Source organism: Danio aesculapii, chromosome 20 (genome assembly GCF_903798145.1).
Source record: "Danio aesculapii chromosome 20, fDanAes4.1, whole genome shotgun sequence".
Classification (NCBI taxonomy): domain Eukaryota; kingdom Metazoa; phylum Chordata; class Actinopteri; order Cypriniformes; family Danionidae; genus Danio; species Danio aesculapii.
Genome location: NC_079454.1, coordinates 41,354,456 through 41,370,519, shown reverse-complemented (window position 1 = coordinate 41,370,519; position 16,064 = coordinate 41,354,456). Strand labels below are relative to the sequence as shown.

Sequence of the window (16,064 nt, the reverse complement as noted above, 5' to 3'; positions counted from 1 at the left end):
TCACAGTTTGCACTAATTGTTTTGATAAATGCATGAACTGTTGTGCAAATGTAAATAGTGTTGTGAAAAACGCACCAAAGCCACTGAGAAAAACTGTAACCATAGTGAACTAATAAACTGTAATAAATACTATAGTATGCTTTAGTTTTTACTATTGTAAACTGTGGTGTACTGTAGTCTAATAGTTGAAAACACCTGTATTTGGGTGATTTGTTTAGATTAATAGATGTCATGTTACTATAGCATTTATAGAATTACCATAACCAACAGATTAATCCAAGTACAGTACTATAGTATGATCCAAAAACTCTATACAGTATTTATTATAAACTGCTGTAGTACTATAGGATCCCCATTGCAATGAGCTACTGTAAATCACTCAGAATAGAAACCACATAGCAACCACCCACAACACCCTTTCAAAGTTCAAGGTTTGGAAGCATTTGAGGCGAATAAACTGACATTTCTGGGTGAACGATGTCTTTAATCTTGGAGTTTATTAACCGTTCGAGGTCTTGTCTATTATATATTGTGTAGAACTGCTGCTGAACTGTAAACACTAATCTGCTTTAATCCTCATAAGCCCGTGACTGAGCGATTGTGTTTTGTCTGGTTTGTTTCAGATGATGCTATGAAGACCACCAGAGATGACTGATGTGGACCTGTTGTCTCTGACTTTGCAGCCACGGGCAGGACTGGCCGGAGGAATGCATTGCCAGACATTCTAGGTTCCACGGCTGGTCCTGGAGCCGCCGACCTACCTGATAAACTAGCCGAACTCACAGTAGGAGGTGCTGCTTTATCTTTTGTTCTGCTTGGCTTGCTGCAATAAATGACACATAGTCTCAATGTATATGTCGATAATATAAATACACAGTTGAAAGCCAAATTATTGGCCCTCCTGTGAAATTTTAATCCACTTTCAAATATTTCCCAAGTGCTGTTTAACAAGAGATTTTTTCTGTGCATTTTTAACCATATTTTTCATAACTAATTTATTATAACTAATTTTTTTTGTTTTTGCCATGATGACAGTATATAATATTTTACTACGCATTTTGCAATATATAGTATAATGTGCAAGCTTTAAAGGCTTAACTAGATTAATTATGTTAACTAGGCAAGTTAGGGAGACGAACATGGCGGTGCATTGACCGGGCGTACCTATTCACGCTCCTGCAACATTTGAGAAATTCACTTTTAAACAGCCACAAACTGAACGAAAATATAACCAACAAACCACTGTAACGTTAAATAACTCCAAGATAAAATGTCATCGCGAACTGCAAAGAAGAAACACGGAAGATCAAGATGAGGCCGAGTCCGCCATTGGCCAGGCTAGCGCAACATTCGAAGCTAAAGAAACCAACGCAAACATCGATAAAAACCAAGAGAGCCCCATTATGGATGCAATCGCAAGTATGAGAGAAAACTTCTCAATCAAATTTACGGAGATCTTCTCAGCCATACAGGAGGTAAAACAAGAGGTCAAAGACTTTTCAAACAGATTAACCACGGCCGAACAGCGCATCAGCGACACAGAAGATCGGATGACCGTGGTGCAAAATACTATAGACAATCTCCAGCAACAGGTGAAACTTATAGGAGCTAAACTGGAAGATCAGGAAAATCGAAGTCGTCGCAATAACGTGCGTCTTACCGGTCTACCAGAGGGGGTGGAGGGGATGCGACGGGATTTCTTGAAAGATGGCTACCTGAAGTACTGGGACAGAGCTCCTTTTCCAGTCCGATAGTCATTGAAAAAGCTCACCGCCTACAGGAACGTCGTGACCGAAACACTCCAAGAACAATCATCGCGCTTTTCTTGAATTCGAAGGATAACTAGGCAAGTTAGGTTACAGTTTCTCTAGATTGCTTTGATGCAGTCATCAACTGAAACTCCACATTTTCAAAACAGTTAAAACACAGGCCTAAACAGCGGCACTCATGGTCAAAATGGCATATTTTGCTTGCAAAAGGCTCTAACTGTGCCAAAACATTTAAAACATGCAACAAAAGCAAAATTTGCCTTGTCTTTCGATGTAGGCTGTGCCAAATTTTCCTTTTTACAAAGAATTGGATCCAGAATAAGAAATGCTTTGATTGAAATTTTATTGATTCCATGACATTTTTTCAAACTGCGGCTGAAAACTGAAATACTGTTAAAAAAAACTAAACAAAAAGAACATAATTAAATACTGTTAATATTGCAGCAAACACATGTAAAGCAAAATAAAGGAATATCTATAAGCTGTATAAGACAGCCACTATTGGCCTCCTCCATCCATGCTGGCAAAGACCAATATAGACCTACCACCCTTTTTTATGAGGTTTGCAGACTGATTGGTAATTGAAGATTTGTGTGAAGGAGTGTCAAACCGGTGCTGTAGAGATTTCATGCTAATCTTGAAAGTTTCTAATAGTTAGGAATAGATGGTTTCTTTTTGGTTACCATAGCTAAAACAATGGGGTTTGGACTGCTTCAATGACATCTGTGTTAACTGTTTTGAAAAATGTTGGGGAAAATGTGTCAATCCAACGAGTAAGGGTTTACATGTCCTCTGCTCTGCTGGGATAGTGATGAGGAAAATGGAATGGATCCTTGTTTCTTTAACAAGGTCAAAGCAAATAAAAATAAAAACTGTAATTAGGCAAGTTATTGGATAAGTGGTTTGTTCTGTAGCCAATCGAAAAATAATAATTTCAATAATATTGGCCTTAAAAATCCCTTTAAATCAATTATGAACTGCATTTGTTCCAGCCAAACCAAAAATAAAAACAAATTTCCAGAAGAAAAAAAAAAAAAAAGGAAATACTATGAAAATGCAATCGCTTTAGTTAATATGTAATGTAGCTGTGTGAACATAAACAGCATCTCTGAATGTAAGACGCTCAAAGTTCAATGCAAAGGGAGACATTGGCTTTTACAGAGTTAGCAAAGCCTACAGCGAACAAACTTTGGGGACTACAAAAAAATACACCCGGGCTAGTAAGTTCACAAGGGCTTCCGGTTACATGCATTCACCTTGCGCACACACCCTGCGCAGCAAAGGAACGTGGCCAGAGGCACTGTAATGTTAAAGCAGTGAAAGCTAAAATGCAGTCCCAACGCTGCTATTTCCACAGAGCTTGTTCTGTTTCTGTATTTGGGCTTCCAAAGGACACGACACAAAGAGAGAAGTGCTTACAGTTTAATTGTAATTATGTTCCAGAGAATTATAATATATATGTATAGCTCTAGCATTTGACAAGGACAACTTCCAGAATCTCTCTCAGTTCAGTGCTGGATTCGGCTAAACTCCAACCGATGAAGCTGTAGATTGTGAGCCACAACCTGTAAGTATTTTATTTTTTAAAATTCATCAACTACAGCGTTAACGGTATGTTGTAGCAAGGACGTAAACAAGGATGTAAACAACTGGAAATGATGCTTGGCACCGCTAACAATTGAGCTACTAATTCATATTTTTCAGTCAAACTGCTGTGAACAGCCACAGTCTTCAGCAGCGCGTGCAGTGTCTCTTATGTGTGTTTCTCTATGTGGCTGCTTTCCGTGCATTCTACATCTTAAATAACAAGCTCACAAAACATATGAGAACGTTTATATTACTTACACATACTTATTCCGAATATCTGTGAAAGACACTTGTCAGATTTTATTTTAGAGAGCAGGCGTGAGCTGTACGCTCTTCATTTCTGTCTGATTCAGGGAGCTAACGCTGCTAACAGCTGCTCTGAGGGCTAATAATTTTGCCTTCAACTGTATATGATTGGAAGACCAAAGTGATGACTTTGCAAAAATGGGAAATGAAAGAGATTGAGTGAAAATGAATGAAAAATGAAGAAAATCCTATTTCTTCTATCTCTTGGGATAAGACTTGTACGTATTCGTGCATTAACTGGAAATCAGCAGCTTTATCAATTTACAAAATACTTTCATGTCATAAAAAGTCAGAAAACAATGTCTGAGAGATTCCATATAAACATTATTCTCTTTTTTTGGAGAGCAGAAGTATCACTTTATAAATTAAATGCACTTTAACTGTCCCTTCTGTGACAATTACCTATGTCTCAAATATATTATTGGATTCAATTAGACTTTAAAATAAATTAAAATCAACATCTGTAACGTTTAAGAAAATCCAAATCAACTTCATAGGTGTGGGAAAAATCAGTACCTGATGGAATGGCTCTGATTCTCAATCAATCCTTTATAGACTGACAATCAAACATTTTAAAATGTGAAATTTAAGAAAGGAATTGTAATGAAGATCAAATACCTCAGTGTAATTCAGCTTAAAAGTTATGTAAGGACATTACACAATAAACAGGGCTAGAAACTAGTTCAGTGCATAAGTTAACTAGGCTAATTTAATCCACACTGTGAATCTTTGATGTCTAAAATGGGCCATGATGTTGACAGAATCTAGTCATGCCTCGCTATGCAACACTGAACTGCAATTGCCAAAAACACCTCTCTCTAAAAGGCCGATAAAAGAGCACTCTCTCATCACCAATACACTTTCTTCAAACACTTAAGTGCTTTTCTGTGATCGAGCTGTCATCAGGAGGTTGAATATAAGTTCTGCTGCCACCAGATGCTGTCAGAAAGTCATTCATTAGTCCTTAGTCCCCATTTTTCTGTGATTTTCTAAGGCAAATATTGATAATGTGTTCAATATTTTACTACACTAAAATGTAAAACGTTCTATCAAATGGATAGTTCATCCATAAATGACAATTTACTTACCATAAACAAAAAACGAAAGAGGTTTGGAGCAAATAGAGGTTGAGTAAAGTGTCGTTCACACCAAACATGATAACTATAAAGATAACTATAAAGACATCATTCTAAAAATTGTTCTGAATGTAAAACAATACCTGTGGAAAAGCACACTGTTATTTAAAAATAATCACTATCTTGAAAACAATTGGTTAAGCTATGGTAGGGAATGATACATATTTACATGGAAATAAGCCAAGCTAATTAACTGAGGTATAAAAATAAAAAAAACTCAGATGCAGTTAGTTTTGGCATCTGCGTGTTACCTCCTTTAAAAATGTGTTGTTTTTGTTCCACTATACGCTACACGATCGCTACATTTATTAGAAGATTACACGAGCTGGATTCACTGGTCAGATGAGCTAGAAACATAACGCTGTTCTGAATGTAAAAGGATTGGACAGCTATAACGATAAAGATGTATAGAAACAATATTGTTGGGATTACTTTCAGAAGGTTTTCAGCTAATTAATGATAAAACACTGATAGCTAGTCAGAATTCATTAAAATATAAAGGGCTCACGCAATTTCAAGCTACTATTTAAAGAGCCCATATTAAACATTAAAAAGGGTCATATTTTGGTTATATGGGTCTCCAACAACATACTGATATGCATGCATGGTCAAAAAACACTTTCATGGTCTTATAATATGAATTTATTTTTAAATTCAAGCCCCCGGTTCGCCAACATTGGTATAGGATCCGATCGCAGTGGATGCCCGAAACACGCTTCATAGTAAAACTTACTCAACAGTGTTATGCAGACACCTTACCACCAAAAGCAGTGTAGTTAAACACCAGCATATTGCTCCATTCTTAACTATGACACACATTCAGTATTAATCCACACAGCAGCAAAAGCTAAACTATTCTGAACCTTGACCGCTGCACGTGTGTAGGAACAGCTGACGGTGACCATAGCAACAACAAACAGGCAGTGGAATAAGAGCTCACAAACGCATTTAAATCCGTAAACAAAGCTGCACGCGTGTTTTCAATGTGGCATTAGACGCGATATGAGAATATAAAGAGTTAACCTGATGCAGTACAAGAGGTTAAAAGTAACAAAACACAATTTACATCATTTCCAAACTAGAGAAAACAAGAAGACAAGCCATTTACTTACACTTATGAAATGTGTCGTGGGCCAGGTCTGATTTTATTGATTATCTTTCATTTGGAGCTTTTCTCCCTTCTCAGCTGTAACTTAGATCATTTTTCATTTGCAATCATTGCTGTGGTACCTCTTGCGTGAAGTGTTATATGTTCTCAGGGTTTACCTGTACTCTGCTTTGCCCAGAGATCACATGCCCAGCCAGAGCTCCTCCTCAGCTGCAGCAGGCTGCCTTTGTGCCTAATAAACTGGCCTTATTTTGCATGCACCCCTGGTGTATTATCTATCCATTCATCTCACAAGTCTCATACATCAGTAGTCTTTTCTGATCCTTCCTTGAGCAAATGAATGAATCACCCATTTCCCTCACACTTCCAATAATATCCAGGTAAGCACAGCGTCTACGTGACTCTTGATGACTTCAGGATCTGTTTGTATTTGCTGCTGGGTTAGTGGGCGGGGCGCAGGTTTAAATTTTCCCGGGTTTGAGCGCGCAACAATTGGGCGGGGCTTGTGTTTAGAAGACGATTCATTCTAACCACTATGAGTCGACTCTTTTTTAGATGAATCAATAGTTTTACAAACTGTCTACTTTCAGATTTAAGCCTTAGCTGGATATTTCACTTCACTTAGAGCTGTGTTACACACTACATGGAATGTCATTTTCAACCCACAATAGGGGCTCTTTAGAGGCAGTAACTATCTTGAAAACAATTAGGTATACTGTGGGAGGGAAAGGTAAAAAAATTACACGTAAGTAAGACAGGCTAGCAAACTGAAGTTTAAAAATAAAAGTACCCCAGGTATCCAGTATATTTTGGCATCTGTGTGTTACCTCCTTTTAAAACGCAGGGGAAAATAATTTGTCTTGTTTTTTTTAATTACACTACACTAGATGATTTCGACATTCACTAGAAGATTACATGAGCTAGATTCACTGGTCAGATGTGATAGAAACATGGCACACTGAGGATACCTGCTGGTTACAAGCAGGTAATGCAAATAGAAAAGCAAAAGCCAGAAATAAAAGATCGTTATCTTTCATTAACTAAAGGTGTAAAACGTTTAATTAAATGGATAGTTCATCGAAAAATTACAATTTACTCACCATAACCTAAAAACTTTGGTTTGGACCAAATAGAAGTTGAGTAAAGGGACGTTCACACCAAGCATCTTAACTATAAAAGAAATGATAAAAAAATTCTGAATGTAAAATGAAAGCAGAGTTCAGACAACAGGTATAACAATAAAGATCAAGAAACAATTCTGAATCCATTGAAAATAAAGGGCTCACACAATTTAAAGCAACAAACTACACTGTGGAAAAGCACACTACTTAATTTTAAGCCCTCGGTTCAAATATATTTAAAGATAATGACTTAATGATCTTGAAACAGTTGTTATACAATGGGAGGTAATATATAATTCATACGGAAGTAAGCCAGGCAAATCTTAGCAAATTCATTCATTCATTCCCTCATTTTATTTTCGGCCAACTGACCCAGTCGAAGCTCGAACCAGCGACGTTCTTGGTGAGGTGATTGTGCTACCCACTGCGCCACTGTGCAGCCAGGCTAACAAATTGAAATATAAAAGTAAAAGTACCTCAGGTATCCAGTATAGTTTTGGCATCTGTGTGTTATCTCTTTTAAAAATGCTGGGGTAAAATAATTTGTTTGTTTTCTTCCATTACAATATGCGATCGCTACATTCACTGATTATAAAGATTACATGATAATGATAAAGACATCATTCTAAAAATTGTCCTGAGTGTAAAAGGATAGCAGACTTCAGAGAACAGCTATAATGATAAAGATGTAGAGAAAACAAAGTTGTTGGGATTACTTTCAAAAGGTTTCGTTTTCAGATAATAAATAATAAAACAGCTAGTCAGAATCCATTGAAATATGAAGAGCTCACACAAATAACACTACAGGCAACATTACATTGTTAAAAAAACACTACTTGATGTTAAGCCATCTGCTCAAATATTATTTAAAGATATTGACTATCTTGGAAACAAGACTATGGGAGGGAACGATAAAAACTTACACAGAAGTAAGCCAGGCTAGCAAATTGAAATATATTAATAAATGTACCTCGGATATCCAGTATAGTTTTGGCATCTCTGTGTTGCCTCATTTCAAAATGCTGGGGGAAAATAATGTGTTGTTTTCTTCCAATACAATACACAATTGCTACATTGATTATACTACTGATTATAGAACTTTTCTTACAACGCAAAATACCCATTATGCTTTGCGTGTACGCACAAGGAGAATGCTAAGAACTTCCAGTCAGCAGCTGATTCGTATAAACAGTCACATTTGAACAGCTTTGAAATGATAGTTTTAATCTATTTTATTCGCTTTTATCATCTTTAAACTGATACTGTTGTCGATCAGCGCCACCTACTGGACTGATCATTTAAAAAATGTGATCTAATAGGATGGAAAACAACTGCTGTGAGGCATTTTCCCCTTGTTGTCAAACGGCATCTTCTGCTGTTTAAATGAAGCCTCGTCATCGCTAAAGTCAACAGTTTTCTTTCTTTCAAATATATAACCAACCCAAACAAATGTAATTCACCAAAATATTTGACACACACACGTAGCCTACTGTCCCACTGACACACTGATTTAATAAGTGTGACAAAGTGAAAATAAAGTGACATTTTGAAATGACAGAAAAACACAAACCGTGGTGAATACAACACACGAAATGAAACATAAATGGCTCGCGATTAGAATGATCAGCAAATCAGCCAGCAGAGTATCAGTAACAGACTTTATTGGTCATTTTTGTAAATTGCAAATTAAAGAGCCACTAAGCTAACACAAACACACATTGTATTTCTGACAGCAGACACTTGAACTAGGAGAACGTTTTTCTCTTGCGCTTGAACCACATCTGACAGATTATAACGGCTTTAACACACATTTTCAAAGTTGTGTGTCACAAAAACACTCCGTAATCCACTCAAAACGCTATTCAAACCCATTTCAGAGCACAAATTACCTGTTGTAAAGGCTGTAAACGGAAGGTCTAAACATTCTACCTGGACGCGGTCGCGATGGCGCCCTCCATGCAGCAGCCAAGAAAAGGATAAAGATTACATGAGCTGGATTCACTGGTCTGGTGCGTTAGAAACATATCAGGCAATACAAAAAGAACGCACAAGCTATTTGCTTTATATTTAGTTACAGCATTATATTTATAAGTAAAGTGCCAGATCAAGATATTGTAACCATCACATTGTGCTAAAGTAATTAGGCTATTGATGAAGAGGGAAGATGACATTTGGGGTTAGCAATTTCATTGTTAGCAATGATCATGAGATATTACAGTATCTGTACGAAATATCCAATGCCAAATGCTGTTAAAACCTTCATACAAACAATTTACAAAGATTAAAACAACTTACATAGATAAAACAAACATAAATTACAGATATAAACAAAAATATTAACAAAGATGAAGAAAAGAGAATAAAAATAAGTTAAACAGACTGGAAACATTCCAGCATATCTAAAGTCTATGCCGTTTCATTAGGTTCAGTAGTTAGCTAACCATTACATACTAAAGTTAAACATTCATCATTAGATCCCACTCATTTTTAAACCTTGACTTCGACCATTAGTAAATGATACACGAATTTTCATTTTGGGTGAACTATGCCTTTAAGCACTGACCTTGATTCAAAGCACACACTTCTGATAAATATGATTTCAAAAGCCTTCTTGGGAGTGTTTGATCATGACCGAGGCGTCCTGCGCTTCAGTAATTGCCTGCAGTCAAAACACTGTTTATTTGCTGTGTGTTCCCCATAAAGCTCAAAGGCATCACACATGATCCCTGCAATGATCTTTATGAGCGGTTTGTGATGACGCTGGAGATTCTCAGCAGTACACTGATGAATATACTGCTTACATCATACATTATTTATCCTGTTTTAAATAATAAACAGAGACACGGGTTTGTGAGTCGGGGTCTTAAAGGGATAGTTAACCCATAATAGAAACATTTGCTTATTTTCGTGTCATTTTTGCAATGGGAAGCATGCTGGATTTGGGTCCTGTTTAAATAATGAACGACTTTTTCTGCCCTCTAGTGGTGATCATTACGATTGAAAATGAACTTAGATATTTTTTTTTTCATTTCAAAGGGTCAGGCAGTGAGGTCATCCTCTAAATTAAAATGAAACTGGAAGGTGATTGAAACTGTCAAGCACCAAAAAGATTACACATTCCCAATAAAAGTATCATATATTTAATTTACCAGTGATTTATATTCAAAATGGTGTCTGGAACTGCTAAGGATGTGGAAGAGATTTTTTTTCTCTTTAATATTCATTATTTAATACATACAAATATATAATAATATCAGTAAAATGTTAAGAATGTAACAATTTGATATTATCACTTCTCTTTAATGATCGAAATTTATAAACTATTTTAAATAATATTTTCTACATCTAATATAGTTTGATGTTGCCTAGAAAAAAACGAAAGTCTATAGTAGATAGTGATCTACTTTAGATAATATTTTATGCATTGATAGTATTTTCATACTGGAAAAAGGATGTTTCATTTTTTTGATGCACCATATTGGGTTCAGGAGAACAAAACATTGTAATGCTTCTGTTTTATGATTTGTGCAGAACTTGTGATATATTTCTCACATATGCTAAATCCAAATGATGTATGTTAAAAATGTAGATGTGTAGGGACTAACAGGTTTGATGATAGCAGTCACAAAGGACATTGGTTTTTCCATGTCATTTGACCAACTGACAAAGCGAAATGGGTTATTATTGTTCTCATATTTTAAATACTCTGAATAATGTATATATATATTTACTTAGCAACTGTCGCCTCACAGCCAGAAGGTTGCTGGTTTGAGTCCCGGCTGGGCAAGTTAGCATTTCTATGTGGAATTTGCATGTTCTCCCCGTGTTCGTGTGTATTTCCTCCATGGGTTCCGGCTAGAAGAGCATCCGCCGTGTACAACAAATGCTGGAATAGTTGGTGGTTCATTCTGCTGTGATGACTTCTGAAGAGGACAGTCCCATAATGCCAATTTTAACCCTAAATAAAGGGAAAATGCCTGTGAATCACAAAATACAAAAACTTTCCTCATAATAAAACTTACAGATGCTGTCACTGGGGCTATACCTTTCAAAAGGTACACTTTTAGACCTAGTGTGTCCATATTGGTTCTACAAAGGTACATATTATACCTAAAATTTTTAGATGGTACAATACTATAGTTTTTAGGCACTAATATGTACACTACCAGTCAAAGGTTTTGGGTCAGTAAGATTTTTAAATGTTTTAAAATAAGCTTATTCTGCTCATCAAGGCTGCTTTTATTTAATCAAAAATACAGACAAATTGTAAACTAGTGAAATGTTATTGCAGTATAACTGTTCAAAAGTAGTTTATCGTTTAATGTAATCATTTATTCCAGTTATTTTAATGATGAATTTTCAGCTTCATTACTCCAGTCTTCAGAGTCACATGACCATTCGGAAATCACTCTAATATTATTATTATTATTATTATTATATGTTATTATTATTATAATATATTTTTTTGTATTATTATTATTAATAGTAATAAAGGCAAGAATTACTGCAGTAATAATTTCATTTGATACTACATACAATAAGAAAGCAGTCATTTAAATAGTTTTTTTTTATAAATATTTAACAATTTTATATTTTTTTGTTACATTTCAGAAATGCCACCTTGATGAACAGAATAATTAAAAGAACCTTAAAGTTATTATTATAACCTTTATGTACAAAAATACCTTTTGAAAAGCTACCAACAACTTTTGTACCTTCATTTTGTTTCCTTATTTTACTGGTTTACTCACCCTGATCCAGACCTTTATGAGTTTCTGTCTTCTGTGAACAAAAAAGAAGATATTTTGAAGAAAGCTGACTAACTTGAGTAACTTGACTTCCATAGTATTTCGTACAAATACTACGAAAGTCAATGGTTACAGGTTTTTACCATTTTTCAAAATATCTTCTGAATCTGAAGCAAGTATAAGGTGAGTAAACCATGCTATCCCTTTAATAGTGTTTACTTGTGTGCAGATGATGGTGAACAGGGTGGAGAGAGCTCATCCTCGACCGACCCGCCCAAAGAATCCACAGAGGGGACAAAGACAGAGGGTTCATAAGTCGACAGCAAGTCCTGCAGTGATCTGACCTCACGATCTGCCTCTACTTTTGTCCCATTGACCAAACAACTGTTACACTCTGTGCTATGCAACATCAAGACCACCGAGGATTGGCATTCAGACATGGCCCAGCAGGAAAAACAGCTCATTCCCACAACAGGAGTCCACCCGAAGTTGCGTTTTTTCCCCCTAAATAGTAACGATTGTTCATTTCGTATTGTACCTTTACGACTTCTTTCCAAAGACTCGCCATCATGATTTTCCGAACAACCCAGCTGTTTTGTGTGTCTTATGAAATCAGATGTGACCTGCTCTCCCATTTAAAAGAACTTTCATTTCATTTGTTTTTAAGACTGCCCCTTATTGCCCCTTATTTCTCTGAATGTTGACATGTAGTGGCGAAAAAAAAAGTCTCTTTTTGCACAAAAAACAAACAAACAAACACAGTAAGTACATTCCATTTGGTGGCGTTTTTAATCTTACGATATATCCGTCTGTCCTTGTACAACAACACTACATCCTCTGTGTTTTGTATTGTAAAGAGATGCATTGTTAACATTCTAGAGGAAAAGATAACAGTGCTGAATTACATGAAATATGATATTTTCTTCTTGTAAATATTACAGAATTGTACATTATATTTGCTAGTATGTTTAAAAAGCCTTTCGTTGTGTGCGTAAACGCTGTTGATGTTGCCCTGTGTGAGCTGAAAGTGGATTGTTAGTTGTCGGATGCATCGCCGCAAAACACCTTGTGGTCATTCGGATATGGTTTTTAAAGTGATAGTCTCAGATATTTCTTTGCTGTTGTTGGTGGCAGTGAAAAAATATGTTTGTGGAGACGTGTTTCCTCTTCATTCCTCTTTTTTTTATCTTGCTTTCATTAAAGAAATACATTTAATTTAATTTAGATTTTTTTTACAAGGCCATGAATCTTGTGTCGTTATGTCTGTTGTAAGCAACATATAAAAACAGTCATGCTGTGTTTAATGATTACAATAAATCTGTGCTTAGTATTGTAGCTTTAATTTTTTTGAGGTGGTGATTATTTATGTAACCAGCAGAGGACACCAGGGATACCTTTTTTAGCATTTAAAGCCCACAAACGGTTCCAGTTGATTTTTAACAATATAAAAACCATATTAATATCATTACAAAAAATACTAAATAAGTTAATATAATATCAGCTGTATTTATCAGCTATGTATGTACTTTTAATGCACTGTAAAAAAATGTATGACAAAGTCAAGACAATTTCTGTGAGGAGTCTGTATGTTCTCCCCGTGTCGCAGCAGGTTTCCTTCGGGTGCTCCGTTTCCCCCCACTGTCCATGAGCTATAGGGTGAATTATATAAGCTAAATTGTCCGTAGTGTATGTGTGAATGGGAATGTATGAATGTTTCCCAGTGATGGGTTGTGGCTGGAAGGGCATCAGCTGTGTAAAACATTCTGGATAAGTTGGCGATTCATTCCGGCGACCCCAGATTAATAAAGGAACTAAGCCGAAAAGAAAATAAATGAATGAATGAATGAATGAAAATGAAGACAACAAATATATTTTATGTTGCTTTAACTTATTTTATAAGTTAATCAGGTTTCAGCTACACTTTAAAAAATATATAGGCTATGATCAGTTAGTCATGACAACATATGTTTTTAATCATGTTCTAAATTAATTTTATAAGTTACGCAAGCTGCTTTAAATCAGTTTAACATAATATAAGTTCAATGCACTCACTAACCTGATTCAGCTTAAAAATTAAAGCAACCAAGATTTTTACAGTGTATATACTTATATACTATTTAATAATTTTAGTCAGTTTGATTGATGTAAGTTGACTAGAAACAATTGAATCAACTTAATAATTTTGATTCAACAATAATGTTTTTACAGTGTGGAGCTAAGCAAAGCATTTGGTTTTGGTTATACCGCATAATTTAGAGTATAAATATCAATGTTTACCTTTAATATTGCACGCACGCGCACACACAGTTAAAAAAGTCTACCAGTGTTTCTTGGACTGACAGCTAATAGGAACGCTGGCCCCTCCCACTCCTTAGACAAACTATTTAAGATTATTGGCAAAGAGAAAATGCAGCTACATTTTCTACAAAGCATTTTACCGTACGTTTGTTTATTACTAAAACAATTTTGATTCAGAAAATGGTGGATGCTTTTTGTGGCACATGGAAGCTGGTCAGCAGTGAAAACTTTGATGAGTATATGAAATCTATAGGTAAGTTGGACAATATCATCATGCGGTAATCAAATTATAACACTTACAAAGTTACAGTAATCATTATTAACGTTAATGTTCACAATAGTGCGTTAAATAATATTTAGTAATAATTCGGTACACTTAACAATATATTAGTTAGTCTACTAACACGTGCAAAACACGAACAATACATTTATACAGTATTTGTTTATATTAGTTAAGCTTATTACAGTTGTTCATTGTTAGTTCATGCATTATCTAATGTTACTGAATTTGGATTTTAATAATGCATTAGTAAATGATGCATTATGGTTAATAAATGCTCAAGAAATATTCATAATTAAATATTTTTAGTAAATACATTAACTAACTTTCTTTAAAGTGTGACCAGAAATTCGTTATTTATTCAAATTATTTATTTTTAATTTAACGTTAGTAAAAAGAGTCTAGATAATTTTTGCAAAGTCTTTTAACAGGTAATTATGTCTAAACATTTTGATTTGTATTCAGTGTATTATAAAAACCTGCAGATATAAATGAATGTTATTGTTTGTAAGGTATTGGGTTCGCAACAAGACAAGTTGGAAATGTGACCAAACCGACGCTCCTCATCTCGAAGGAGGGAGAAAAGGTGGTCATAAAAACACAGAGTACCTTCAAGAACACCGAGATCTCATTCACACTGGGTGAAGAGTTTGATGAAACCACTGCTGATGACCGACACTGCAAAGTAGGTTTGGAAAAAAAATTGTTTCATAATCAAAACTGTAACTGGGAACACTGCATCCCCATTCGAGATTATATGATGAGATGAATACAGAGCTGATAGGGTTTATTATTATTTATTTATTTTTTTATCAGTCCACTGTCGTGCTCAAAGGAAACCAGCTCGTCCATGTGCAAAAGTGGGATGGGAAAGAGACCACTTTTGTCCGGGAGATCAAGGACGGGAAGATGGTGATGGTAAGAGTCTTGACTGTATTCTCCAAAGATTCTGCATGCGTCCTTGTATCTGTACTGTATTCAGTATCTTTCAACTTTGATTTAGAAACTCACCTTTGGGGACGTGGAGGCTCTTCGCATCTATGAAAAAGCATAAGTTTTGGAAATACAATCAGGTGTTGTTGTTCTTCTTTCTGGCCAGCAACAGACAGTCATGATGTGCTCTGAAAGCAAAACATTGGACTTTATTCATCCAAATCAATGAAAGAATGGACTTTAAATATTTTTGTTTTTTAATATTTTTTTATTGGTACAATACATTTAGTCTGAATAGGCTGGTTTGTATAATAAAGAACCAACAGAAATGATGACTTGTGTGTTCGTTCATGGATCGATATTAATGTATTTATACCCCGTTTTGATGCTGTATAAACCCTTTTTACACTTGTATGACTCTATCTATCTATCTATCTATCTATCTATCTATCTATCTATCTATCTATCTATCTATCTATCTATCTATCTATCTATCTATCTATCTATCTATCTATCTATCTATCTATCTGTATGTCTGTCTGTCTGTCTGTCTGTCTGTTTGTCTGTCTGTCTGTCTGTCCGTCCGTCCGTCCGTCCGTCCGTCCGTCCGTCCGTCCGTCTGTCTGTCTGTCTGTCTGTCCTGTCTGTCTGTCTGTAATACACAGTTTACCGTGATTTAAAGAAGACATACCTTTAAATATGAATTGGGTTTTCCGATTTGTCAGGCACACCTACTCTGTGAAAATAATTGGGTTAAAAATACCCAAGGTGCTATAAT

General features: G+C 35.5%; 2 protein-coding genes across 2 annotated transcripts; both read left to right on the top strand.

Moving 5' to 3' along the window:
• Positions 1–655: 655 nt before the first annotated feature.
• Positions 656–12,403, top strand: LOC130247398 (cAMP-dependent protein kinase inhibitor beta-like; the record flags this gene model as incomplete). Its single annotated transcript, XM_056480624.1, has 2 exons — positions 656–791; positions 12,005–12,403. Coding segments are annotated over 2 exons (222 nt in total), but the record flags the coding sequence as incomplete, so codon positions are not given.
• Positions 12,404–14,200: 1,797 nt separating this feature from the next.
• Positions 14,201–15,618, top strand: LOC130247761 (fatty acid-binding protein, brain-like). The gene is made up of 4 exons (XM_056481210.1): positions 14,201–14,326; positions 14,866–15,038; positions 15,170–15,271; positions 15,357–15,618. Exons 1-4 carry the CDS (start codon positions 14,254–14,256, stop codon positions 15,405–15,407), a joined length of 399 nt encoding a protein of 132 aa, XP_056337185.1. The 5' UTR covers positions 14,201–14,253; the 3' UTR covers positions 15,408–15,618.
• The last annotated feature ends 446 nt before the right edge of the window (positions 15,619–16,064 follow it).